Below are 27,282 nucleotides of genomic sequence, written 5' to 3' on the forward strand. Positions count from 1 at the left end.
GGTGGTGCTTTTGATGGAAATATGGAAGTCAGGAAAAGGGGCTGGTTGGAGGTAGGGAGAAGAGATGATGGCTTTATCTTTTGAAACGTTTCCTTCTAGAATCTCACAGATTTGGAAGTCATCCTGATAATCCCCAACCTGTTCCTTTCATATGAAAGGACATTCAGCGAAAGTGAATGACTTGATGTGATTGGTTATTAAACTGGTGGGAGTGCCAGTTTGGGAGCTCTTAGGTCCTGTTTTCCCTGAAGGGCACTTCTTTTGCAAGGTGGTCTGTCTCGGGATGCGCTCACGGAAGTGGAAGTGTCATGTGGTGAGGTGCAGAGGTTTGATGAAAACAGGCACATGATGCTGGACGTCACCAGCAGCGCAGGACTCGGGAGGCACCCAAATGGAAAGGGCACTTGAAGGTGCCGGAGCAGGGGAGACTCCTGTCAGGGGATGTGGCTCATCTAAGGCCAATGTGGGGCTGGACCAGCAGAGGCAGCAGGCAGACAGCGAGATTATAAGCAGCAAAAGGCAAGGCTGGTAAGGACATGGAAACGGGATTCAAGCCAGTGTGGCTGGAAGCTGGTAAAGAATGGGTACGGCGGGCATCGCTGCAGCTGGGTCCCACGGGAAGCTCGGAGGCTGCCTTTGGAAAGGAGGGACACGCCAGAGCATGCAGGTGTGCAGGTGGCAGCAGCCAGGGCCAGGGAAGCCAAAGCATGAGGACCTAGGAAGGCTGAGAGATCCTGCGGGAGGCGGGGAGAAGCCAGAAGACAGCTGGGCAAAAGTGGAGGAGACAAAGGCTCTGCGGCACAGCACGGGGAGGTGGGGGGGCGGAGGTTTGTCTTATCTGTGAGGTAAGAAGTTGATCGTCCCTTGGCTGAAAGCTGGAGGTTAGAACAGATGGGAATATGTGTGTGGCAGAAATGCCCTACCATGACAGCCGTGGCAAGCGTGGCCAGTGATAAGCTCTTGGGAAGGCCCTGTGGAAGTCCAAGTTCATGCATGGGAAGACTTCTCAACCACGGAAGAAGAGCAAATATGGACAGTGAGTCTCCCCAAAACTCCCAGGGGTGGGGGATGTTGTTTTCTAGCTTTTCTCTTATTTATTTTTTGATGGCTGTAAAAACCACGGTGCAACTGAAGCTGGCTAAAGGCTCAGGCGGACATCGGGAGAAGGACGTCGGGAATACAGCGCCCTCGGGGCTAAGGTCGGGGTGCCAGTGCCTGGAGCCAGGCCTGCTGCTAGGCTCCACATGGGTTGTCGCAGTCGGTCCTTGTGCTGAGCAGTCACAGCATCCACCGTGCTGCCTCCTTCACTGTTCTGGCTTCACAGGGAGACGCACCCAGACTCAGACCGGAGAAGCAGTTCCAGTGGTGACACACAAGGATAGCCAGGCGTGGTGGCCCCCTCATCTGTAACCCCAGTGCCATGGAGGCTGAGACAGGAGAAGCACAGTGAGTTCAAGGCTGGCCTGGGCACCTCGTAAGTTTAGACAGTCCAAGGCCAGTGTGATCCGTGTGGTGCAACCCTATCTCAAAAAGCAGAAGAAAATTAAATGGCACATAACTCTAAATAGCACAGCTTCCTCTTGAAGCCAGGCCCGCTGCTATCCCCAGGGCCCCAGAGGAATACGCCAAGGGGCCAGATATGGTAGTTGAGGCTAGATGAGAAAGTTCAGAGTCGTCAGTGGTGCGCAAGCGTGACTCACAGCTCTGGTAGTCACCATGGCCCTCAGCGTGTTCTCCACCAACTGTGCGCGCTCACCGGCTTGCTCCTCCACTTCCTGCAGCAGCTCTGGAGTCCTCTTTGGTATGTGTCTTTGGAGCTCTGGCGCAGCTCCTCAAGGTCCTGAATTATACGACAAGACGATAAGCCGTGAGGCACTGGAGCAGCCGGACTTGCTGTTCCATAATCAAACCAGGGTCCTAAGGCAATGACATTAATTCCTCCCCAGGGAAGCTATTCCCGCTGGGCCTCACTTCTTAAGGGCTTAGACCCACTTCCCAATACCAGCGTACTGAGAAGCCTGCTCCCAACACGAGAGCCTGTGGGGCACCCTGGAGCCGACTTCACAGCGGAGCACACGTGCACAAAGCGCTCCAGTGCTAGTGTAGGAATCAGTGCACGTCACAGGGCACGTGTCCTGGCCCGTGCTCTGGACCCACGCAGATCACTGCCAGCCCTGGAGGAGGCCCCTCGGCTCCTCCCACGCACCCAAGCCCGCAGCACAGCCTCGGCCTCAACTTCTAACACTGTAGCTCAGTCTTCACTTGTTTGGAGCTTCAGATTTAGTCGTGCTTTTCCCATGTAGCTCTTTGTATTTGTTTTCTTCTACCCCACCCATATGTTTAGAGGGCTCATGCCTGTTATGGTGGAATTAACCACTCTCACAGCCTCACCTCGTGCTGTATGTGCTTTCTCAGAATAGAAAAAGAAAGCACAGGCCACACAGCCCTGTGTGCACACATGACAGACAAATCTGTGCAAGACCCGTGTGTGTCAGAGATGTATCTGTGTAACACACTCATACCCAGCCCCGCTAAAATTGCATTTAGTACATATAGATTGTAGAAAAAGCATCACAAGAAAGCCCAGAATGGGATGGGGAGATAGTTCAGCAGTCCGAGCTCCTGCCTGGCAAGTGCAAAGACCCAGGTTTGATCCCCAGTACCACATACTGTGCCAGCCCTGGGACCCTGGACATGCCAGGCTGGCCACTGAGACCAGGCGTGGTGGCACACGCCTATAATCCCAGCTCTGGGGAAGCTGAGACAGGAGGATCACTACAAGTCCAAGCTGCATAGCCAGATCCTGTACCAAATAAAAAAATAAATGACAAAAAAATTATAAGAGAAAAAAAAGTAGGATGAGCACTTCTGGGCAGGCAAAAGGGCTGCAGCCATGCAAGACTCACATCTGACTTTGGGGAAAAAGCTGAAAAAGACCCTGAAAAAGAAGAAGAAGATGATGAAAATAGTGGCCAGGGCTGTGGCCTCAGCTGGCTGACGAGGTCTGCGAGGCTGCGGACAGCGGAGGTTCTGGAGGCAGCTGTGGGCCATCTGATGATGAAGCGGTGGAAGCAGGCGATGAGGAGGATGCTGAGCACTGGGACGAAGAGAAGGAAAGTGCTGCTGACTCCAGGGCCAGGACCAGTGCGGGCCGGGCAGATGCCGTGGCTAAAATCCTTAGCAAGAAAACACCTAAGAGCAAGCCCACCGTTCTCATCAAAAACAAAGCGCTGGAAAAGGAAAGAGAGGCTGAGGCAAGAACGACTAGAGAAAAGACAACAGCGTGGTAAGAAGCGAGTGGGAAAGGGTGTGCAGAGCCAAGCCAGGCGCTGTCCAGGACGGAGACGCAGAGGCGGGTCTGCAGAGAACTGCAGTGAGGGCTGTGGTGCCGCTATTCAGTGCTGTTCAGAAACATCAGAAGAATGTGGCCGAGAAGGTTGGAGGGGCCGGAGGCTCTGTTAGAAAGCATGCTGAGTTGGTATCAAGTGTGTCCAAGAGAGATTTTGTCAGTGTTCTCAGGAATGAATGGAGCTACAAATGGGAAAAGGTCTTCAGAAAAGAGCCAAAAAGCCAAAGAGACTGAAGTGAAATCAGCAGAGGGCCCAGGCCGGAGCATTCTGTGGGACAATTTCACACCAGGGACCTCCATGAAGGCCTGGGACATGGAGAGCAGTGGTCCCGATGGCAGCAGCAAGGGGCCTGCGGGTGACCAAGGCTGACAGCAGTGATGCTGTGGAGGAATGGAGCGGAGGGACTGTGGGGATCCGTGAGCCAGACTGGCCGGCCTTGGTGCTCCTTCTTTTCATGTACGTTTTCTCTAATTAAGGTATTCCCAGCCCTTATATAATTGTTTTCCTTTAGACATTTGTAAAAAGAAATATTTTTGCTTGGCCAGTAGGATTTTCATTTTGCTAGGGTCCCGGCATGTTGACACATCTTGACCATACACATTGGTGTGCTTTTAGTATCACTGGTGTTTTGAGAATTAAAATAAATTATTTGAAGTTAAAAAAAAGAAAGCCCAGCATGATGGACTCAAGAACACTGAGTTCTTGAGTTCTGATGTCTACACATCAGAAAGGAAGGCTCAAAGCTCAATGCAGTGTGCATCACATGCTGAGCTCAGAAACGGGTGCAATGCCTGTCCTGGCATTTCGAAGCAAGAAAATGACCGTTGGGAGGGTCTGAACCTGAGGGTTGGCCAAACTATTCTTAGTTGTTTGGGAATGATGTGCATCATCCTGGAAGCAGATTTAAGGAAACGCCAGCTGCTGTTCAGTAATATCTGTCTGGGAAGGCCCTCTGTTGACCATTCTGCAATACAAATATAAATAACTGGATACGCCTTAAAACACATGACTTCATGTTCTGAAAAATGATGTCCCAAGTGCTCAGAGACTTAGACAAGTACGTGAGTGGTGCAGCAAGTGGGTCTGAAAAGATCCGTGTTATTCTGTCTCCCTGGAGGCTCCGTGTCCTCCTCTCTAAAGCAGCGCTCCTTCCCTCTGCTGTCCAGCTGCCCTGAGAGGCAGGCGGTGTGGCTGGGAGGATGCACTTGGCGGGCTGTGAGGTAAGAAGGTGGCGCAGTGGCGCCAGGCTGTGTGTGCTTGTCAGTTGCTCATTGCAGGTCAACATGAGTGCAGAATGCCCACAGGTTGCAGCAGGGTTTAGCAAGCAAGCGTGGGAGGGCCAGGTCTGGGAGGTCGGTGGCCCTGTGAGGCAGCAGAGCTCTCTTGCTTCGTTGTGGCTGTGTGGCTTCGGGCAAGTTACTTAACCTCCCAGAGCCACAGATTGGTTTTGCCAGCAGAGATAAAAGCACTTCTGACATTTGCCAGGGGAATGGGTAAAGTAAGGAAAGAACTCCTCCTGGCACTGCTTTGTACAGACTTATCCTGCCTAATGGCCTTGGTCACCCTAGCTCTAAATGTTAGCCATAACTGCATCACAGCTTCAGGCAGCCACTGAGCACCACTGATGAGCCAGACCTCTAATGGGCAGTGGCCTCTGGGCCACCTGGCAAGGTCCCCACTGGTTGTGATTGTATTATTCAGGCAATTTTTCCAACCGATGACAGAGGCGAGCTAGGTGCCCACGGCACCTGGCATGCAGTGGCCATTCACTTGCAGGGTCAGGTACCAAACTCCAGCCTCCTCCTTTCCTCCCATAGCCTCCCATGAGCCCTGCTCCTTCCTGTACTGCCTGGAGGAGCCTCAGATAAAGGAGCATCGGAGCGAGTGACCTGAGACGTCCTCTGGCTCAACACACATTCCGGGCGAGGGGCTGGGTGCTCATAGCCATCAAGCGGAGGGCAGAGCTTGCACCTCGCAGCTCCTGGTGCGGAGCCCTGTGCTCACCTACTGCACAGGTCCTCTTTGGGAGTGGACTTCAGCTCCCTGCTCTCTGTACCAGTGCAGAACCAGAACCTTCTGAAGAGCTGGGCTTGACTGTTGCCCCTCACAGTGTCCCGAAACAGTGTTATCATTTCTTGGGGAAAATATTCTCAAGTAGATGAGAATGTCTATGGTGCTCTTCTCATATTTAAGTTTTATAGCGAGACCAACGTAAAAGGTCACCCTAAAATGATGGCCTTTCTGTGGACAGCAGTACTCGCTGGTGTCCTACCTGCAGGCAAGACCCGTCCATCATCTCCCAGGGTAGTTGTCTGTCTTGCAGTCTCTCTCCTGCTCTGGTGGAGAGCTGGGTATTCAGGCAATGTTGGGAGTCAAGGGCTGGGAGCAGGACTTCAGAGCCCAGATAGGGTGAGGACACTGGCTGGTCTGTACTCCACACCTCAGGACTCTAAATGTTTCCTTCTTGGTAAAGTAGGGAAGACAGCAAGTACCTCGGAAGGAGCGGGACATGGGCAGTGTGTGCCAGTCATGGCACTGTGCCTGGCACCCATCAGTACTCAGGAGATGCGTTATTTTAGGGCTATGACAAGTTCCGTGGGTGCTTTGTTCTCTTCAAGTCTAGAACCTTCCCTCAGTTTGGCATCCAGAGGCCTGTGGGTGGTGTAGTGTGGTGTGCACTAGGCACTCAGGGCTCCAGAAAAGAGGCAGAGTGAAGAAGCCAGGAGGAGAGGCAGCTGGGCATCCGAGCTCCAGACAGGAAAGCTGGAGGCATCCCCGGGCCTCCAGTCTCTCACCGTGCAGCCTCAGCCACTGGGTGTCTGTGGAGTGGGTTCTCCATTATGAGCCAAGTGGGCTCGCTCGCACGCACCTTGTTCTGAATGTGATTTGTGGCAACGTGTGTGAGTGAATCAGCCCCTCACCACTGTGCAGAGCAGACAGGCAGCGCTGCTCCTTCACTGCACCTCAGGAGCACTCGCCGTGGCGGGATTGTGACCACAGCCCACCGAGCAGAGGGCTCGGGTTGGGCGCCCTGAGGACGTCTGTACTTTCCAGATGTTTGCAGTGTGGTGAACAGGCTGTAAGCTCTGCCTACAGCCATGACAGGTGGCTTGAGAGAGTTGCTGGGGGTGGGGGGCTGTGCCCTCGATCGACCTCCTCCCTGAGTGCACAGGGGCAGCAGGACGTGTGTGTGCGCGTGCGCCTGCGCCAAGCCTGACCAAGCTCGTCTGCTGGCTCCTTGGTCAAATGTCAGCAGTATCGTTTTCTCATTTCCCTCCTAGTATGCATTTGAAAGCAGCCAACTGTATTACCCGTGACGTAAATGGCACAGTGGCTCAGCCGGTGGCAGAGGGTGGCCCAGTGCCAGGTGAATAGAAGGTCAGGGCTGGCTCCTGATGGCCCACAGCTCCAGGCAGAGTGCCGGGCCTGTGGCTTCATCTTCACCCTCACCCAGAGGCTCTTACCAGGGTGACGAGTCCCCCTGCATGTGGGTCTGGGAGCTCATAGGAAAGACCAATAGAGAAGTTGGTTTGAATGCTTCTCGTCCCCCCAGCAAGGTGTTTGCCTACACAGCACCTCCATCCTGCATTCTCAAGACTGGGGCTTGAGTTTCCCCAGAAAGCTTAGAGGGCTGGGCTCCTGCTCCCAGGGGTGTTGAGTTACTACCCTATTGTCTATGATGGCAGCAACACACTGCACGATCCTGGTGACTTAAAACCACAGTCGTTTGGCAAGGTGGCGCCCCTTCCTGCAGACACTAAGGAGGGTCCCCTGTTTTCCTTTCCAAGCTTCCGGAGGGTGCATGCACTCCTTGACTTCTGGCCCCATCCACCTCCACACTCCACAGGTCAGCCCTCCTCACCTGGCATCACTGACACCAGCCTCCCACTTTCCTCTCGTACATTTAGGGACCTGGCCATCACCCTGAACCCACCCAAATAATACAAAATAGTCCCCCACGTGTTGTCAGGCTTAGCCCATTGGCCCCGTTCTTCTTATCTGCTCCATTTACAGGCTGCAGAGAGAACAGGAGGTGGGAAAATCTTGAAGTTCTGTTATTCTGTCCATCCCAGGTCCTAGGAGAGTGGTAAGGTCTCTGAAAGTCTCGATAGCAGGGGCAGTAAGCCGTGGCCGCTCCTCCAACCTCCCGGCTTTGCAAGTGAATTTTCACAGGAAGGCAGCACACATGCTGGTCTGTCTCGTCCGTGGTGCTTTCACACGAAAATGGCAGGGCTATGCATCTGTGACCGGGCCATCTGGCTCCCCGGCCTCAAATGCCGCCGTGTGGCCCCTACGGGTGCACTCGTCTCTGGAACTCTCCGTGCACCTCCGCATCAGCTTGTCACTCTACGGAGCATCCCTCGGGGCCCTATGGAGGTCTTCTCTGTGGTTTTCACCCTCCCAAAATCCCCCAGCCGTCTGGTACAGCTCTGGGAGTGCCTTCCCGCCTCCCAGCTTGTCCTCTGCCCTCAGGTCCCCCAGGGCTGCTTGACCCCTGCAGCAACTCCACGTGCCACAGAGCGTCAGGTCTCCTCATTTGTAAGCACCAGGATCTCTTCTTAGAATGCATTATTCTTCCCTGTCTGTCTCTTGCCAGGCCAGCTCCGATGCATCCTTTAAAGCCCTCCCGAGGTACAACTTCCTCCAGGGAGACTTGCCTGCAACCTCCACCCAGGACAAAGTAATTTGTCCTGGTCTTGAATGGCCTTTCTCTATTTCTCCTTCCTGGGTCTCTTTCTGCTTCATGCAGGGAGCGCTTGTGTTTCTTAGGCGTGTCAGCATCCTTCTCCCCGCCCAGGCCTCATTACCTGTGAACTGAAATACAGCCATGCTCTCGGGCCTTTCTGTGCAGCAGTTTTCCATCTGAGAGGCTTTGAACTGCTTCCTCCCAGGTACTGCAGGCAGCGAAACCTTGTGCACTAAGCCCTTGTGCTCAGGAGCAGGCAACTGCGGGAAGCCTTGACTTTCCTGGAACAGGGCAAGGTGATGCTGAGGCCATCTCAGGGGTCTCATAACCAGGTGCATTCTGCCTTTCTCCAGAGGTCACCCAGCTTTGGGGACCTCCTGACCGTCTTCATACTGACCAGCCTGGGGCTCCACCCATATGCTGGAGAGCCAGCCTAAAACCTTGTACCTGGTGGGAACTGGGCCAAGCTCAGCATGGTCCAAATTAGCATCTTCCCTCCCCCTTGCCTGCCCTGATGCACAGCCAGAAACCTTGCCCACCCACCCTCTGGCACCTTCTCAGGAAGACACCTCTGCTTTCCTCCAAGCTTGCTCACAGTTCCTCTCTTCCATCTGGCCTGTGGTCACCCCTGTGTAGCCCTTTCTTTGTTTTCCCTGTGGAGTCCCAGGGTAGGGTCCCCCTGAGTTGTTACACCATGGTTTCCCAGTGGGACGCATTGTCCGGAGTCTGCCTGTGTGGCCTGCGCTCCTCGCCTAGGCCTCTGCCGGGTCCATGGCCTTCCAGGGCCTGCAGAAGTGCTGCCGCCCCCTCACCTCCTGGCCTGCCAGCCTGGCCTGCAGCTCTCCCCTCCGGGGGGCCCTGCCCCTCTCAGGCCATCCCCACCTTCCACCTGGCTTGTCCTCCACCGCATGAGAGCGCCCCCTCCGGCAACCCAGCAGCACCGCTCTGCCTTCTCTTGCCCACCTGGATCCGTCCTGAGTGCCCACCTGTGCTTGGGCTGTCTGTGTCCGTTGCCTCCACTCTCTGTGTCCCCAGCCATGGTCTGTCACTAGGTGCAGACACCAGGCCACCCTTCCTGCCTGTTTATCATTCCCTCCTACCTGTTCCATCACCATCTCTAAGTTACTGCTAATCAATCCACTGAAAGCTTGTGCAGAAGGTCAGGGTTGTTGTTTTGGAATTTGGGCTAGTTTTGAGCCCTGAAGACTGAAGCAAGAGCCTTCACACAGAGTGCCAGCCCTACCCCTTTCTAAATTTTATTTGTTTATTTTTTTGTTTGAGATAGACTGACTAAGTCACTCAGTTGTCGGGTTGGTTGAGCTCCCACTTGCTATCGCCCTCCTGCCCCAGCCTCCCAAAGCACAGTGAGGACAGGCTTGTGCTACCAGGTGCAGCCTTGATCATGGCGGACCTGCCCAGCTGGCTGCGATGACCGCCATCACCTCTCATCCCCAGTGCTTCCAGCTCAGTGCTGTAGCTCTTAGCACCCAGAGGTACAGCAGGGACCTGTTCCCTCCCAGCCACAGCGTTGTTCCTGCTCCAAGTCTGGGCTGGAAAATTCCAGCCCCACACACTACACTCAGCCCCACACACTACGTCCAGCCATGGCCATGGTACATGTCCGCTGCTCCTGTGGCAGGCATTTATTAAACGCCTACTGTTTACCAGGCACTGCTCAAGGGCTGGCACTGGCAATTTCCGCAGCCGTGCTTGTCGATGAATCACTCCCTGCACCTGGGCTGTGCCTGGGGCTCCACACCTAGGTGGAGGTGCAGGATGGAACCTTGCCTCTCAGAGTTGTCCCTGGGGCCTGGTTCTGAGCCTGGCCACAGAGGCCTCATCGCTGCCCACGCACCCCTGCCCTCCGGCTGCTGAGGCGGTGGCCTGCTGCCAACCGGGGCTGCTGCTGGCTGGCCTGGCTACCCAGTTTCAGAGAACTTTTGAATCCAAATTGCACCTACTTGAAATTCATTCAGAGCGTACTCATAATTCGTTCATTCAGTGAATCCAATCAGGGAACAAATTCTAGTCAGGAAGTTTGCTAAATTAAAGCAATCACTCAGCAAAACTGACCTAATTTCCCAACGTTGGCCGTGTGCTCCTCCAGTAAGATTTGTAATGTCATCAGTTTTCTTTTAAAAAAAGATTAGTGTCCCCTTGTTCACTACTATGTCAGAGAATTCAACTTCTTCTAATTCAAGGGAAGCTTCCAAACTAGGTAACGTGACATTGTATGCCAAAGGCCAGAACAAAACACGAAACAACAGCCAGCCCTGGAGAAGGAGAGAACAGACTTACAGCAGTCCCTCCGGCAATCTGTGACCAGGGTGGTCCCGGCCTTCGTCGGGGTGGCTCCAAGTCCAGTCACAGTGTGGAGATGGCAGAGGAGACCCAAATATCGCAAGTGTCATGCGGAACATTCGCGGTCTGTGTCTGGATGTGTGGATCTGGGGAAGATTGATGTAAGCCAGGATTTTCTACCTAGCTTGCACATTTACTTTGGCAGGATTTCACTGGTAAATATTGGTTTGGACCAAACACTGAAATCTTTACTCGCTTTTAAACAGACTCTGCATTATTCTGTAGTAGACACTGCATCGGAAAGGAAGAAACGGGGAAAGAGCAAGCCCAGCCATGGCCACGAGTTTTTCAAGAGGCAGAAGGAAAAATCAGAATTAAGTGAAATTCTTCTGAGGGAGAAATGCCAAGAAAACCACTGCTGAAATACAAAATTTTGTTTTCCCAAAGTCTGGAACAGCGTGAAGTGACGTAGCTTACAAACCGGGGGAAATTAGGACAGGCGTGGAAGTCCTGCTCAATTAGGAGAAGTTGGCCCAAGGAAAATGAGCTAGCTGTGACATACACCACACTGGCTTCTCCTTTGATTTTCAAATCACTCTTGTTTGCTACTGTGTCAGCCGGGTTGCCATGAAACCCAGAGCCTCATTTTATATTTCATTGGAGGTTCTGATGCAGTCCCATAAAGCGACTGTTTGTCAACCCACAGAGGCTGCACAAAGCTCAGCGTTAGCCTTTCCTAGCACGCGCACACAGACTCCCAAGCCCAAGAGCCACGTGGCTCCATCCTTGTCTTCCTTGGCATCCAGCAGCTCCTAGCAAAGCCCTGAATCGCTCAAGAGCCCTCAGTCTCCTCTTTTTCCTTAGTCCCCACCCCACACACTTTAGACACAGCCCCAGGCCTCTTAGCTGTTTGCTGAGAAAGTCTTCCAAGCAGGCTGTCTTATCTCTGGAGTCCATGCTTCTGTCTGTTGAATAAGACCAAAGTTCACCAAGTTTCAGGGTGATGGGGGAGATGAAAGCTCAGCCATACAGCAGGCTGCTGGAGAGAACTATTGTTTTTCCTTCTTTTCTTTTCCTTTGTTAAAAAAAAATTGGCTCCCAAAAGTGGATGAGGAGGTAGGACTTCCAGGAAACAACATTAAAGCAGTTTGGCAATCCCCAAGCCTGGTAGCTGAGGAGATGCGGACTTGGGAATCTCCCAGAGCAATTCTCAAAAGGACAAGTACCAGAGGCCACCCTGGGGAGGTATCACACACACACACACACACACACACACACACACACACATAGTTGTACCTGAGAATCGACCCCAGGAGATTCAGAGTCTGCTGTATTGATAAATGCCAACTTTGAATTAGAATTCAGGCTGTGCTGAGCAAGCCAGTCGCGTCCCAGCATGCACTTACTGCTGTGATCTGAGGCAGATTATGTCGCTTCTCTGGGCCTCAGTTCGCTGGGCTATGCAAGAGGATCGTAACCACTGCCTGGGTTTGGTGCAGGGATTGAACAGGATAAAGTGTGGAGTCTCTGGCGTGCAGATTGATTTGCAGCAGGTCAAAAGTAAAGTTAGGCCAGCACAGTGTCTCCTAGGACCGGCTCCTCTGAGAGCCACCTTGGGTTGTGGGCAGCACAGATACAGATCTCCTAAATCAGGCTCTTTTAAGTCTCTGGCCCTGGAGAAGTTACTGCATTGACTTTTCATCTATAAAATAAAGTGATTATTTAAATATATATTCAAGTCTTAGGGTTCTGCCTTTCCCAGTTATAGATTTGGGTTGAGACCTGATAATTATGCTGGAGATTAAATTAGTGGACCTAAAGTATTTAAAAGCAGTGCCCAGTATTCAGTAACTGCCGGCCACATTCATCATGGCGAGGTAAGCGTTGGTGGTAGAATGGGCAGAGAGCAGGGTGAGCACGCAGGTCTCAGCTATGGGCTTCTGATGCGGAGCTGTCCACCCTGCGGAAATATGAAGGCAGCCTCTGGGTGATTCAATATTTTCTAGCAAATTCCCAGAAAGAAAGAAACACAGTCAACGTCAACCACGTGTTCTACCTCGATTGTTGCTACCATGTCAACATGCAGTCACGTGTGAGCGTCCCTTGAGCTGCGTTACAGCCTTCGCTCAGGCTCGGCCTGAAAAGCCGCATCATCGCAGCAGCTGAGCATCTCGCATCAGCCCGGGCGCATCCCAGCTGCTGAGTGCCTCCTCGTGATGCGCAGCACCCAGAAACCTGCATCCCAAGCGAGATCCTTCACCTGGACGAGCTTAATTACCTCATTTGTAAAAGGAGAGATGACTTTAATGCCTTTGATTGCAGAAGGAAACAAGCCAGCTTGCAAGCGCTGTGTCGACGGGGCTGGGTGTGTTCAGCAGGCTTCCTGCTCTCACACACCGCATTGGGTTGAAGGCAGCGTCCATCCCCGAAAGTCGCTGAGCTGCCCGGAGTCCTGTGAGCTGACGCACGCCCCAGGTCGCACTGGGCAGGGCCCTTTCCTATAGGAAGACGGCAGAGCTTTAGCTGGTCATGCTTCAGGAGACTGGAACACTTCAGGTCGATTCCTTCCCAGTCCCCATATTTATGCTCAACAACAAATACGTTTCCTTCTACTCCTCCTCAGATTCTTGGCAACTTTCATTCTAAATCGAAGTTCTTTGTCAACTTTCATTCTAAATCGAAGTTACACATATGACACAAATTGCTTTTGTGCCCCTCTAGTAACAGCCCAGTTTGAAGCCACATTGATTCTGAAGCTCTGAACTTTCGCTACAAATGATGATTTCTGGTATTAGAAATCTACCACGCATGTTCTGTCACACGGTACAGCTTTCCTGCGGTCACAACGCCAGGACGTCTTCTAGGCTGCACTGCACCAACAGCTCTGAACCTGGACTCACAAAGCCTAGATTCAAGTCTTGGGGTTCTGCCTTTCCCAGTTGTGGATTTAAGTCGAGACCTGACATTTCCTGAGCGTATGTCTTCCTCTATAATCCAGAAATAATAAGAGGTCTCTTTCAAGGTATGAAAAGAGATGACACATAAGAAAATGATCTATAACTACAAAGCATTAGGCAGCTACAAAATGGCATTAAGAGATGTGCAGCACACTTTGTGCGTGGCCCTCTTCTATGATAATTTCCAATGGCTCCCCAGTGCCTGCCAAGTGAAGTCGAAGTCCTAAGTCTAGCATGAAAAGCTCTCCAAGATCTGGCTGTAACTATGTTCCTTTTTGAGTTTTTCCCACTCTACTTAAACCAAGTGCTCCCACCACCCAGGACTGATGCATCTGGCCCTCCCAGGCAGGACGTGTCTCCAGCTTCATAGCATTCTTCATGTGGTCCATTGTTTCCTTCATTTTCCATTGCTCAAAATTCCACCCACTCTTCGTCTGGCTTCTCAATCTCCTGGTTTCCCTTTCCTTGTTTTTTTAAACTCTGTCTCCACCGATTCTGACCTCCGTCTGTATGTTTCTTATGATAGCTGAAAACCCCATGTGGCATTCTAGTAATATTAATTACATAAAAGCCTGCAAGAAGTCTATCTATGGCTACTCAGTGAGAGTTGAAAACTGCGGCTAGCTTTGTAGAAGTCTCACAAAAAGGTAGTACATTCCCTCTGTGAAAACTAGCAAATCTGGAGCTCTAACCAAGGACACAAAAGACGTGCATTGTTGCTAAGTAAATTATCACAAGAAAGTGACTTATTTGCAGACCTGCAAAAAAGGAGAAAGAAAGAACAAGAATTTTTAACATGGAATCTTCGACAAGCCCCTCTCCCTTTGGCAATGGATAGCCCATCTTTTGCTACATTGAGCAAACCATGGGTCTGTATGTATTTTTTGAGCTACTGCTAGGGAATAGATGTTGTTCTGAATAAAAGACCAGCTGTGAAGACTTGCTACCTGTGCTCATGGAGGCGAACAGCTATGGAGGGAGAGAAGCCACTGTACCAAACGTACAGTGAGCACACGGCGCTCAGGGGACGGCAGTTCAGCCTCCTGCAGGACACTCTGCAGGCAGCTGGGTAGAAGATAACTGCAGGCTGCTGTGTCCCAAGATAAGCATGAGCTAGAACAGACCTGGGGAAGCCACTTCAGCAGAGCGGAATGAGCACGCAGAAACAACTGCAGTCTCTGCTGCAGCTGAGCACACCAGCCGAGAGGAAAGCCTCCTTAAAAGGAGGTTGAAAAGCCATCCGACTAGCTTCTCTGCTCTGATGTTTCACTCACAGTGTGAGCCTGTATCATAATTTGGTCTCTAATATAGAGGAGCATGAGATAACCACAAGATTGGCTTCTCTTTTGTATAAATAATTCCCCTCCATGCATTGGCCTCTGATCTGTTAGCAGATTCTTGTACGTTGGACTCATATGAGCTGAATAAAACCCAAAATGTATGGATCAAAGTCCCACTGCTGGGCCCAAAAACTGAGGTGCCTATGAATTTGGTCATCAACCAAACCACTGCCCTTGCGGCTGAATAGTTTCAGCTCCTGAACTCCTCAAGCCCAGCAACCTCTCCATTTCCTCCGCTGCTGCTACACAGTTCTGACCTCCATCATCTCCCTTGTAGGCCATGGGAGATGGGGATTTACAAAATAAGGCTTTGAGTCCATCCCTGTGGCTAGAACAAAACATCTGCACATGAGTAATTCACAAAGAACAGAAATACATTTCTCACAGTTCTGGAGGCCAGAAGGGCAAGACCAAGGTGCGTGCAGGCTTAGGGTCTGAAGGAGGTCATCCTGTCTGCTTCCTGCCTGCTTCAAGGTGGCCTTAGAAGATGTAGGTTGTGTTCTCTAATGGAAGGAGGGAGCAGAAGGCCCAAGGACCAGCTGCCCGAGATCTTCTCAGCCCTTTCTAGGGCTGCTAATGCATTCGTGAGAGTTCCACCTTAGTGGTTTATGCTCCTCCTAACTCCCCCAACTCTTAATGCTACCGCATCATCAATTAAGACTTAACCTACTGATGGATACAGTTATTATCCTCATTGCCTGGCTGAGAAAACAGAGCTAAACAACTTAATGCACTTCTCAAGCCAGGTGTGGCAGCCCACACCTGTAATCCCAGCACTCGTGGAGGCTGACTGGAAGATTGCAAGTTTAAGTCCAGCCTGGGCAGTTTAGAAACTCAGTCAGATGCTGTCTCAAATAAAAATGAAAAACAGTGGAGATCACTTCAAAGACCCTGAAGTTATCTTCTAGGGAGGGAGAGAGGGAGGGAGGGAGGGAAGAAGGGAGAGAGAGAGAGAGAGAGAGAGAGAGAGAGAGAGAGAGAGAGAAAGGATAGTAAGTGAGAGGGAGGGGGGAGGAAGGAAGGAAGGAAAGAAAATCTCTCCAAGCTTCGATAATAACAAGAGATGGTGCTGGGACACAGGCAAGCCCTAACAGTCCCATTTCAATATCACATATTTAGCTTTTCCTTTGTACTCTCAACAGACCTTTCTTGTAAATGTTTGATTTGCCAGACAAATAATCAGAATGCAAATTGCTACCCTGTGTGGCTGATCTTTAACCCTGGTGCAGTGGGTACTTTCTTTCGAGCTGGCAGTCCCTGTTGCTAATGAGCGAGCACAGATTCTGATTGGTAAGCCAACATTTCAGGGTGAGTTTTCCAGGAAAGCATTTTGCGGGGAGAGCGAAGTCATTGAAAGAGTGGGAATTAGGGCAAAAGAGAGAAAGAGAGATGCCGGGAGGCTGGCTTCACAGACCTAGCTGTGCCCCGTCCCGAGAAAGGAAGACTAGCCTAGGTATTGCTGAAATGGGCCCGGTGGCCTAGCCCAGCAGGACAGCAGGACTTGGCCTCTCAGAAAGAGCCGCTCTCTCCCTTGTCCTCATCTTCCCTCGGGCTGGCTTGTCCTGCTTCCTCCAGCGCGCCCTGCTTCCGGCCTCCCTTCCTCTCTTCCAAGCCTCGGCTTTCTCACCCGCGCAATGGAAAATGTGTGTCATCCTCATGTTTCTATCTCATGGGATTTAGTTTTTCAAGGAAAAAATGAGAACTGCAATTGAAAGTGCCTGGCAAGCTGTCGGGTTACACGTACAGCAGCGTGCTGTGACGGGAGATCTCCTCCCTCATCTTCGGGGAGTCCACGCGATCCACGGAAGTGACCTGCGCCCCCCCCATTGCTTCCCTGGAGGGCTGTGAGCCTGTCCTTCCGCGAACGCGCCCGGGGACGAAGCTCTGTCACATGCAGCTGCCAAGATGCCTATTCATAAAGACACACGAACATGGTCCTGCTGAAATAAAAGCCACGCGGGGCTCACGGACCCTTCCTTCAAAAGAACTGCACTGCAGAGTTGATAAGGGTTCTGCACTTCCTGTGATTTGGGCTACGAAAGTGTAACTTCAGGTCGGAATACTATGCCTTCCTGAAATGGTGCCCCTCAAGACCGGTGCATTTCACTTTCTAAAAACTCATTAAAAGAAAATCTATAGGTTTCAGCATAACTCATGACAAAGAAAGGTACTACTGCTCAGAAAGGTCACAACCAAGGCCATCAAGTAAGCAGGCCAGTATTCTCAGTCTCACACCATTAAATAAGGAGAAGCTGATACCTTTATGTACAAAATTTTTTACATTTTGACAAGTATTCTGGAAAGGAATCTGAGGATGGCATCCATGTGCTAACTCCAAGACACTGAGGGCTTGTTGGGAAGCACTACGGGCATCTATGCGCTGAAAGCTTGTGCACAAGCCTGGACTCACAAGCAGAATAAAATGCACCCATGAATCCATACCTCTCGCATCCAAGGGTCAGAAGAGTGGAGAAGGAGCCAACTCCGTGGACTCACCCTCTGGAGGATGGAGAAGGAGTTTCTGATAAAGCCTTCAGTGTGCTGATCGGACCACTTCCTAGGCAGCTTCCTCAGTGCCACCCCCAGCACCCAGTCGGCAGCAGATGTCCAATGTATTTTTGTAGAATGAATGAATACATAAGTACATGAATGAATACATGAATACATGAATGAATACATGCATGAATACATGAATAATGAAAACACGAATGAATGAGTGAATCCATAAATATATGCAGTGTTTTTTGTCCACTTCTCCGCATCTGATGTACCATGGTGCTGGGGTGTCTGCTAAGATTTGGAGGAAACCAACAAACTCTAACCTTACACTATCTCCAAGGAGCTAGTTTTTCTAAGTCATGCAGAGTTTTCATGGCTAGCCTTATATACACTCTTGTGCCTTGAGTTAAGGCAAAACTTCACTGATTTAGCTATCAAATGTGCAAATCTTCCCTGAAGAAAATAATCCAGGACACAGAAAATGGATGAGAAAGGAAGAAAAAGCTCCCGAGTGTGTCAGTTGCTTGGTGCAGGGTGATTCACGTAATCACTGCAGCACAATGAAGCCGTCTTGTCTCAAGCAGTGGGAGTGCAGTGAGCTGCTTGTGCTGTGGAGGGTCACACTGCTGTTGCATGACAAGGTCATCAGGTACCAGTGTACCTCCCTGGTGTTGGCACTAGAGAGAGCATGCTGGTCTGTGTCATCTGGAACTCAACCTCCTTCTTGGTCATGGATCAGTAGTGTGACACTCAGTCTATTACAGACGCCCATTTGCTGTAGCTCAGCCAAAGAAAATGAAATGTGTGTCAAGAAACCCTGGTTTACTTTTACAAGTTAAGCTTTCCTTAAACGGTGCTCTATGGAAAGCCTGCACAGAAAACCAGGAAGAGAGAAACCCAACGGCAAGTGCAGAAGTGGGTAATCTTTTGGAAAATGGACAGACGCACTTAGGCAGAACCCAGACCAATGAGAAGATCATTGCCAGTCCCGCAGAAGGCCCGCAAGCCCCTCCTGGTCACCCTACCCACCAGAGAGCCACTGTCTTGATCTCTAATATTGTGATTAGTTTTTACCTCTTTCGAATTGTGTATAAATTGAAACATATTTTTTAAATGTACATCTTAGAACATGGTTTCTTTTTCGTTTCATTTATGTCTAGGAGATTCCCCCTGTTGTCACAAATGACACTAATTCTAATTCACTGAACCATGAATATAATCTTGTAAATAGTCACCACCTCGTCTGATAGGAAAAATGCAACTCGGAGAGGCCGATAAGCAGAAGCTCATTTGCATTTTTATGCACTTAGAGTAAAATGTGAGGAGAGATTTGACAGACATGTCTCTGATTCTTGCAGAACCGTAGCAAAACCGCATTTTGATGTGGTTTGGAGCAAATGCGTGCAGTGGGCGTGTGGCAGTGCTTCACCGGCCGGTTGTGTGTGTCTGAGTTGTGTAGTAGTGCTTTGCTGGCCAGTTGTGTGTGTCTGGGGTGTGTAGCAATGCTTCGCCGGCCGGTTGTGTGTGTCCTGGGTGTGTCCAGTGCTTCGCCGCCGGCTGGTTGTGTGTGTCTGGGGAGGGCGCTGCCTCGCTCCCCACCCAGACTGAGAAGTATTGCTACAAAGTTGCATGATGTCAGGTAGAGGGCCTCGGCCCTCCCTTTCCAGATCAGTGGAGAAACTGGGTCACACGCTGATACCCGGCTGCAGAGACAGCTTCCCGGGAGGCTGAGGCCCGCTGCCCACTCGGCTCTGCCTGCAGCCCTGCCACGACCCGTTGTGTGTGTTGGTAACTATGTACAGGTAACTGTGGCCAGCAGAGAGTCCTGATGACCCCTGCCTGCTGTTGCTCCTCTCTGGACACACACACACAGTCCTACCACTCCTCCTCCTACTACAGGATTGGCACGGGAAGGCCAGGGAAACTGGACTAGGAACCAAGATATCAGGTGACCCGACGAAGCGTTTCAACAGGAAAAAGAAACAGTTTGTGCTTTGTGATTCTATCTGAGTCTCTTTCTACTGTATACCTACCTACATGTGTACATGCACACTCACATGCACACACACACTCACACACATGAAGCGACGTGCGCCAAGGAGTTAGCAGTGGGACATCTCTAATCTCTACTTGGTGAAAGCACGTGGCTTGTTGGCGCTCCGCTTCCCCATGACTTTCTGGCTTTCAGCAGCGCTCCTCAACGCCATCTGCAGTGATGGAGGAGGGGCGTGCACCGGAGGATAAGGAAGATTTGCTGTGTGCCTTGTGTGTGCAGTCTCCTACCTGCCTTCCCATGAAAGCACGGTATTTTTCTTTCCCTCATTTTAGAGAAGGAAAGTTACCCTCTGAGAGGTGAACCTGCTTGCGGGTACCCGCTAATCCCGGCACAGGCTGAGAACTGTGCCAGGGCTTCCGAGTAAACGCTGCACAGGTGTCCACATAGGGCTGTGTTAGGTGGATGGGAAAATGGAAGAGGAGACGCAGGGGCTGACAGCATTCAGAGAAGCCATTGCGCAATTTTACATAGAAAAGACCTGAGGGCAGAGTGTAGCTCTAAGGCAGCATTTTCAGGAATGTGTGCGCTTTCCAGTGCTGCACTGAGTCCTCCACTTCCTAGATCGGAGTCAGCCTTGCCAGGAACCTAGAGGGTGCTCTGTGCTTCAGTAACCTCTGACTTCCCAGTCTGTGCCTCAACGTGAATTAGAGTTAATCACACCTCCTCTACGGCTGTCACCCAAAGATGTCGCAAGGATTCATGAGCGGTATGTTTGGAGCTCCTCGGAGAAAGAGCTCTTTGATGTCCTCCTGCACCACCACCAGATTAACATGCATGGCGATTGCTCATCTATTTGCTCTTCCGGTTTCTCAGGGTTGGCTGCAGTCCTTAGCAGACCTCCCAGAGAAGAAAGTCTTCCTTTGCCTGCATGAGACAGAAAGCGTTGAGGAAGTGAAGGGAGTTATCGCGCCCTGCTCCTCCCCCAACTGACTGCGTGACAGTGACAACCTGGTCACCCTACCCGTCCTGGCACACCTGAGACTGGCTTCTGTACTGTGAAGCCTTGCTTCTTCTCAGTGGGAGCCTCCAGAGTGGACAGGCTGTGTGGTCGCAGAGCCCCGTGCTCAGAGGGCTCCAGGTTTGCTGTCCTGGGACTCTGAACCTGTCTTTGAATATTTATTTGATAGGCGGAGTCTAATGGGACAGCACAGTAGTTGCCCAAAGCTTGGAGCCTTGCCTCAACCCCTAATCCACTTCTTGCCACCACCCTTCGTCTCCTGGGCAGGTTCTCACAGTTTGGAATGTGTTTGTTTATTGATTTGAGCTTTTCATTTCTGTGGTACTAGAGATCAAAGCCAGGCCCCAGGGTATGCTAGGCAAGAGCTGTAGCACTGAGCTACATCTTCAGCCTTAGAGTCACAGCTGTGCTCACCTTCTGGTATCCCCAGCACCCCAGCAATCACCCCACCTTCTTCTCTCTGCGCCACCCATGACCACACTTCCCCGCATCCCAGCAGGAGCCTGCATGCAGGTGCAGGAAGGATGTGCCTTCAGCACAGCTGATTCTCCGAGGGGTGCGGTAGCAGCTGCCCCTGTCCTTGGTTGGCCACACTGCAGTGTGGTAGGCCTGACATTAGGATCACCTCTGACCCTAGCATGACCCAGGGAATAGATGGGAGGACTCTGGAGCCCCAAGTAAGTACCCCCAAAGGGCTGCCTGTGCTGGAATGCTACATTATAGCCACCAAAGAAGAACGCCCACTCTTTCCCCAGAAGCCTTCCCTGCCCAGGGCAGAGGGCATCGATCTGGCACTGGAGGGAAGAGGCACCAGCAGCAGGTGAGCTGGCCAGCTGCGAGCTGCACTTACCCCGGGGGATCCCCATGCCAGAAGGAGCAGGAAGTGAGCTAAAACTCACCAGGCCTCCTGTTCTTTGTGGCACTCGTACCAGAACAGTGTGCGGTGTGTGCCTTGGTGAAGCCAGGATGTGGGGCCAACGGGCCGCTGATATGCTTGCAACTTTTCTGCTGCTTAAAAATATTTTGAAATAAGTTTAGGAAAACATGGTTGAAGAGAGAGAAAATGTAGGCAAGAGGAGAATAAAATCTTCAAACTCTGGAAACCTCTGAGAGAGGCACACTTTTTCTTGCCAGCTGAGCAAGGAACCTGCATTTTTCCTCTTGCACTGGGCCCTGAGGTGACGCTGTGAGTCTGACTGTGAAATGCCCTGCTACAGGTGTAGTCCTGCAGCCTCCCTGCCAGCTGGAGCTCACACTCGTGTCCATCCTGTGCCAGGCTGTGGAACCTCTCTGACGACCTTGCTGAGTGGTCCTGCACATGGACCATCTAAGGACTTGATGTCCTCCACCCCGTTCATAACTTCATGAGACGAATGCTCTTATTTTTCATCTACAGAAGTAGGAGACTGAGCTCTGGCATCGCACAGTCAGTGTGAGAGAAGAAAGTCAGACTTCCTGACTCGCTCAAAAGCTGATGTGTGCCAGCCATTCTTCCAGGGACGCTCTAGCAGGCGCACGGGCTGCCATTGCTCCAGGGATTCCCTGGGTGTCTACTGGAGACCAACCCTAGAAGGGAAGCTGCAGCACACAGGCCTCTCTTGAGCCACACTGGTGCTTTCCTGGGAGAGCAGGGAGGAGTGGCAGGTGATTGGCCCCCAAGCCGTGCGTATCCCATTCATACCTGTGCCTGCTGTGCCCCCTGCTTCAGTGACCACACTGAGGACCACACAAAGGAAACTCTGGCTGTGCATTAAGAATGTGGGACAGTTGAATATAACTTCGAAATGGAATGGCTTTTGCTTCAAAAATATTGTGGCTGGCCTGACAGAAAGCAGGGGTGGAGCAGAATGCTCTTGGCAGCCAAGCATCTGCATCTGAATTAGAGCAGGCGGGAGGAAGGGGGCTGCCTGCTTGTCCGGAGAGGACCATGAGGCGGCGGCGGTGGTGGTGGGGCCTAATCGCTGGCACTTCCAAGGGCCGCTGTCTGTTTTCTGCTTGTACAATTCCTGTCTTCCCTATGTGCTGCTGGAGTGGCAGCAAGATCTCTTTCTTTCTCCTCTGAAGAAGAAACCTGCCTCATCACCCTGTAATCTGTCAGCTGAGTCCCAGGGCTCGGAGGAAACCAGTGACAGGGTTGGGCAAATGCCTGACCCCGGCCCAAAGGAACGATGGGTTGCAGAGTAGAGGCACCAGGGTAGTGGTGAGGCTTTCTCTTCTAGGAGGGCAGCGAATAAGGATGGAAGGGTGCTGTCTCTTTGGGAAAAGCTTCCTTGGAAAAAGGGCTCTTCTGGAAAGAAACCCGGGAGGCGGGGCGTATTTCAGACACACTAGGAAGAGAAAGGAATCTCTGGAGGTGGAACTGCAGGAGTGAAGAAGAACCGAAGTAGGTGTGCAAGTCTGGCTGGAAGAGTTTTATTAAAAACACCCCAATTCTTGTCTGTATATTTCTGAGGCGTATGAAAAAAATAGAGGAAGTTACCTCTAGCGGCTTTGTGGGTTTCAAGTATGACATACAGGATATTGAGCGTTAGCCCTTGTTTATCAGGAAGTGTCTCACATGTTGGGGTTCAAACAGAGCAGCAATTCTTTGCAATGGGGTTCCACTCACTGGGAGGCATCGCTTCTATCTGAACACCACATGCACACAGAAATATTCATATAATAATAAAAAGTTATATGATCCTACGAGGATTTTGGCATAACTGTCTAAAAATATGTTCTAAATCTGGCAGGAATGTTATATTAGACCTCTGCAAAAGATTTTTTAAGAAATTTTCATTAGTGCCTATTGTATGGTTACATTCCAGAAAGCTTGGTCGAGTTAATGGGTGTTGCTCCCCTTGACAAACAGCCAACTATGTGTGAGAGTCTGGCCGATTTTTATAACTGTCTGTCGCTTCATTAATTCATCTAGCATTATTAAATTATGCAGTGTTTATTAACATAGGTTTCTTAAGTCAATAACCTGAAGTATTTGTTTAGACCCACAGACTGTTGAATATGCCATGGCGTGTTGTGAATAAGTGAAAAGTCTGAATTGTCCGTGAAAACAGGATCTTGCAAACAGTCCTTTTGTAGGGTGTCCTTAGAATGTTTCCAGAGAGACAGATTGTGGAGGCCCCAGCTTTGCTCAAACCCGTGTCTTCAGCATTCGTTCCCGCGGGCTCCACCTGAAAGTCTGGTTCAGAATTTCCCTGTGACCCTGGCCCTAGGTTTTTACTTTGTTTAGTACAGCAAGAGCTCTGAAACTCCTGGGCCAAGAAACGCATTTGCCTAAAGCCCCAGACAGTTTCTCTTAGGAAGTCTTATCAGGGAGACCTCATTTGCCTCTAATTAAAGAGAGATTTGGAGGAGCGGAAAGAACAGCCTGCAGTTCTGGCTCCTGCGGCTCCAGCTTTGCTGAATCCAAAGTTATTCCAACAGGAACGGTCCCGTCCCAGGAATGAATGGGCGCCGGGTGTTTACCATAATGACCACCGCTCTCCCCCAGCCTCCCACCGCTGCTCCAGCTAGGAGCAAGGCAAAGCCAGGAGGAGCTGCGCTAGCTCGTTTCTCCGCTCCGGTGCAAAGACTCAGAAATGACATCACCCACCTTCCAGAGCCCCGGGATGACTAAGGCAGGGCGCATACGCGGGGCCCCAGCCCTTCGTTTGGGGCGCATGTATGCAGATGAGCCCGGGGTTGCAGGGCCCGCCTTCTTCCTCGGAGGAAGTTTCTGGGGAGTTTACTGACACCTCACATGGGCGGGGAGGGCAGACTCGCGGCCGGCCTCCTCCGTGAGCGAGCACCGCGGTGATTTGTCCTCCTGGGGGAGCGAGCTGGGAGGCAGGAGCGAGTCGATAATGAAGGGGCAAGGGGGCAGCTTCGGCAGCGGCAGCGGCGTGGACCCGGCCATGGACAGCCTGCAGCCGCTGCAGCCTGACTACGTGCCTGTGTGCTTGTTTGCAGAAGAGCCTTACCAGAAGTTAGCAATGGAGACGCTGGAGGAGCTGGACTGGTGCTTGGACCAGCTAGAGACTATCCAGACCTACCGCTCCGTCAGCGAGATGGCTTCCAACAAGGTAAGGGAGCGGCGCCGCGAGGTCGTGCGCTGGGCAGCCCCGCGGAGCGTCTGCGCCCGGCTGCACGACGGCCCGGGGTAGGGGCTCGAGTCCGGGCTGCAGCCTCCCCGCTTCAAACCCTCCGGAAGCTCTAATGTCTACAACCAAACTTACTGAGTTGATGCACTTCAGATACACTGACACTGGGGCTTCCAGCTCGTGCTAGTAATGAAAATACCTGGTTGTTTTTAATTTTTTTCCAGTTGTCAGAAAACTTCAGATCTGGATAGGCAGAGCAGTGTAACATGTCATTTGCATTAATATATATTTTCAACAAGGAATTAATTTGAACTGTTTGTATCAGTGAGGAAAAAATGATCTGCCTTTTAAACTTGATAAACTCCTTCTGAGAAGAAGGACATTTAAGGATTTTCTCCGTTTCTTTTATGATGTTGGCATTGGCCCATGATAAAAAAGAAACAGTATACTTTCCAGAGACAGAAAGTTTTTTCTGAAGCTTGCTGATTTTCAAATTGAAATCAAGTTCCACCTATACTGCAAAAAAAAAAAAAAGTTTTATTTGTAATATCGAGACAAAACTTACTCTCGCAGAGCTTTCAGTTTCTATCATGTCATTTGTTTAATTAACACCTAGGCTTGGAGTTCTAATTTATGCAAGTTATATAGCGAGAGAGTTGTTGCCTGTTGTTTTTGTTTGTACTTTTTCCTTGGAGGAAATAGCTCTAGAGTTTCAAAGTATGCAAACATGCTTTGACAAAGGACTTCTCTCAGCATGGTGAACCTATGGCATGCGTGCTGTGTGTTTTTCTTTTAAGACAAAAGATGTTAACGTACGAGTTGTTCTTTCTAAACTAAAACCTCAGTATTCAGGTTCAATAGCAGTGTTGGTGCTTTGAGATGCATAAGAGGGCTTGGGGTTGCAGTTTGGCATTTGCTGTGGCTGCTCTAGACCCTCCTGAGAATGCGGTTTCAGGCTCCTGTCATTCTAACCCTGAGCCCTGTGAGACTGTCTTGGATCTCTGAGGCTGGGACGGATTCACAGGACACCTGGCTATAAACCCTGACCAGCTGAGGGCCTGGGACCTCCTCCTTCCCTGCGTTCAAAGTGTCAGCTCTGAATCCAGTCTCCTTGGCCCGTTTGAAGGGTCTGGACAGAGGAAGCACAGCATCCTTAGGAGACTACAAGGCAGTGATATGATGGGGGAAATCTTCCCACTCTGGAGCTCTTTGTTTATTGATCAATAAAAGGCCAAAAATAAGACCCTAAGTGAAATTTGAGTTCAGAGTTCAAGTTAGTGGGTGGAAATATCAAGAGGGTACACAGAAGTTTAAGCGTCATTTACTGATTTTGCTGAAACTCTCAGCTGAGGGCTAACTTGAGGGACTTTCCAGGCTGGTGTAAAACTCAACTAGCTGCTTCCCCATGCGGAGGCCTGAACAGTGTAACTTCTCCAAATCACCCTGGGACTCCACGTAGAAGGGCCTTCCCACTTGCCCGGCCTACAGGGAGCATTAGCAGGCACTCCAGGCTCGAGGATCTGGCACTGATGCCTGGCAACATGGAGACCCAACACTTGGAGGTCGGTTTTCAGTAGGTTTCACCACCTTGGACGTGGTGAGCCCATGGAGTCACCAAGCAAAAGTGGGGACCCGCCTGTAGGAGGAGGTAAAGATATTCCCAGAGGAAATACAAGTGGCAATTCCCTTTTCACTCGGACTGTTGAGGTGTCCTGGCACTCAGACCACATGTGTGTCTGGGACGCTGACATGAGACGTGGCCTTACTTGAGACTGATTCATTTCAGCATCACAGCTGAGAGCGCTGTGACACCAACGCAGCGTGGGACTCTGCTCCTCCTGGATGGAGTCGGGGCACGGAGCAAGGAGAGTTGCACAGAGCTCTCCCTCCAGAAAGGGTGGCCCCAGGCGCTGACATCTGTAGCGGAAAGCTGTGGCCTCACCTACTGCCAAGAGCTGCAGCTGGAAGGCTGTAGGCCAGAACAGTTACCTGGAGGGGAGGGTGCCCACCTGACCACTGAAGGCGATTTCAGTTCGTAAAAAAAGAGCTCTCTTTACTTCCCTATTCTGCTTTTCATCTTAACTTTTCAGACAATTGCTTTGCAAAATTTAGGCATAATGTAAACCACGGTTTGTGTGATATAATGCAACAGAACATGTTTTCATTGTTACCAAAAAGAAATCTAATCTGTTTGGGGGGGTGACTGGCTGACCTGTGGCAAGAATAACCCACAAGCCATTTTCAGTGGTGTCTAAATGATTTGAGGCTCCCATCCAAGCCTCCACTAGAAAAGCCATCCTCTTAGCAAACAGGAGATATGGAGCTAGACGCGAGTGTGAGGAGCTTCTACAGAGGGAGAAAAGGGTGGATTTGAGCCTGGCCTTAGAGAATCGAGGCTCCAGGCGGGTCTGCACCCTTGACTTGAGCCAGCGTCCTGAAGAGCAGCGCCTGCCTCGTCGGGGTGTTGTGTGACAGAAGCTATAGCCCTCAACAAGGTGCAAGTGACAGTGTAAGCTCGGGGGGGGGGGGGGGCGACCGCTTAGAGACAGCATCTGTAAGTTTTGCAAAAGCAAACCTCTGTGTCCCTACTCCTGTTTTAGCCAAGTGATCACTGGGTTTCATTTCTGATCTAAGACTTCATAGTATCCGTGGGGGCACCAGCGCCGCACTCTGGGGAAGGCACAGGCGCCCCGTTCCCCTCTACATGCAAACAGCGGAACGTTGTTTCTGAGTCTGTAGAAGAAAACCAAGTGGTCTTTCCTGTTCTCTTTGTCTTGGTGGGGCTGCATTTTATCTTTATTTTTTGTTAATTGGATCATGTCCGTTAACTTTTATAGTTTGAAGGAGATAGAGTAGCTCAAAGATTATAATTTTTTTGAGACAAGGTCTCACCATGTAGCCCAGGCTGGCCTTGAACTCGTGGCAACTGTCTTGTGTCAGCTCCCAAGTGCTGGGATTAAAGGCATGGGTGGAGCTTTACAAGGCAATGACACTGTTTTGCAGGATGAGAGGGACCCTGTGAGCATCTGTCAGCAGCCTGGTGTGCGCTGGGCAT

At 51.0% G+C, this 27,282-nt stretch overlaps 1 protein-coding gene and 2 pseudogenes across 4 annotated transcripts in view; 2 read left to right on the forward strand and 1 right to left on the reverse strand.

Moving 5' to 3' along the window:
• The window catches only part of LOC101575050, a 783,209-nt pseudogene that overhangs the window by 711,264 nt on the left and 44,663 nt on the right, over positions 1–27,282 (reverse strand).
• Positions 1–27,282, forward strand: part of Pde4b (phosphodiesterase 4B) — a 358,385-nt gene that overhangs the window by 295,480 nt on the left and 35,623 nt on the right. For 3 of the 4 annotated variants that reach the window (XM_004633976.3, XM_023718353.1, XM_023718352.1), the window contains exon 6: positions 24,097–24,209. In XM_004633976.3, coding sequence (XP_004634033.1) covers positions 24,097–24,209 — 113 coding nt within the window. Of the gene's footprint in view, positions 1–4,401; positions 4,571–24,096; positions 24,210–27,282 lie in introns of those variants that run through there. The other variant, XM_023718354.1, reaches the window with a different exon arrangement.
• LOC105742512 lies at positions 1,804–3,719 on the forward strand (annotated as a pseudogene).

The sequence above is a fragment of the Octodon degus genome, unplaced genomic scaffold (assembly GCF_000260255.1).
Source record: "Octodon degus isolate 3935 unplaced genomic scaffold, OctDeg1.0 scaffold00057, whole genome shotgun sequence".
Taxonomy (NCBI): domain Eukaryota; kingdom Metazoa; phylum Chordata; class Mammalia; order Rodentia; family Octodontidae; genus Octodon; species Octodon degus.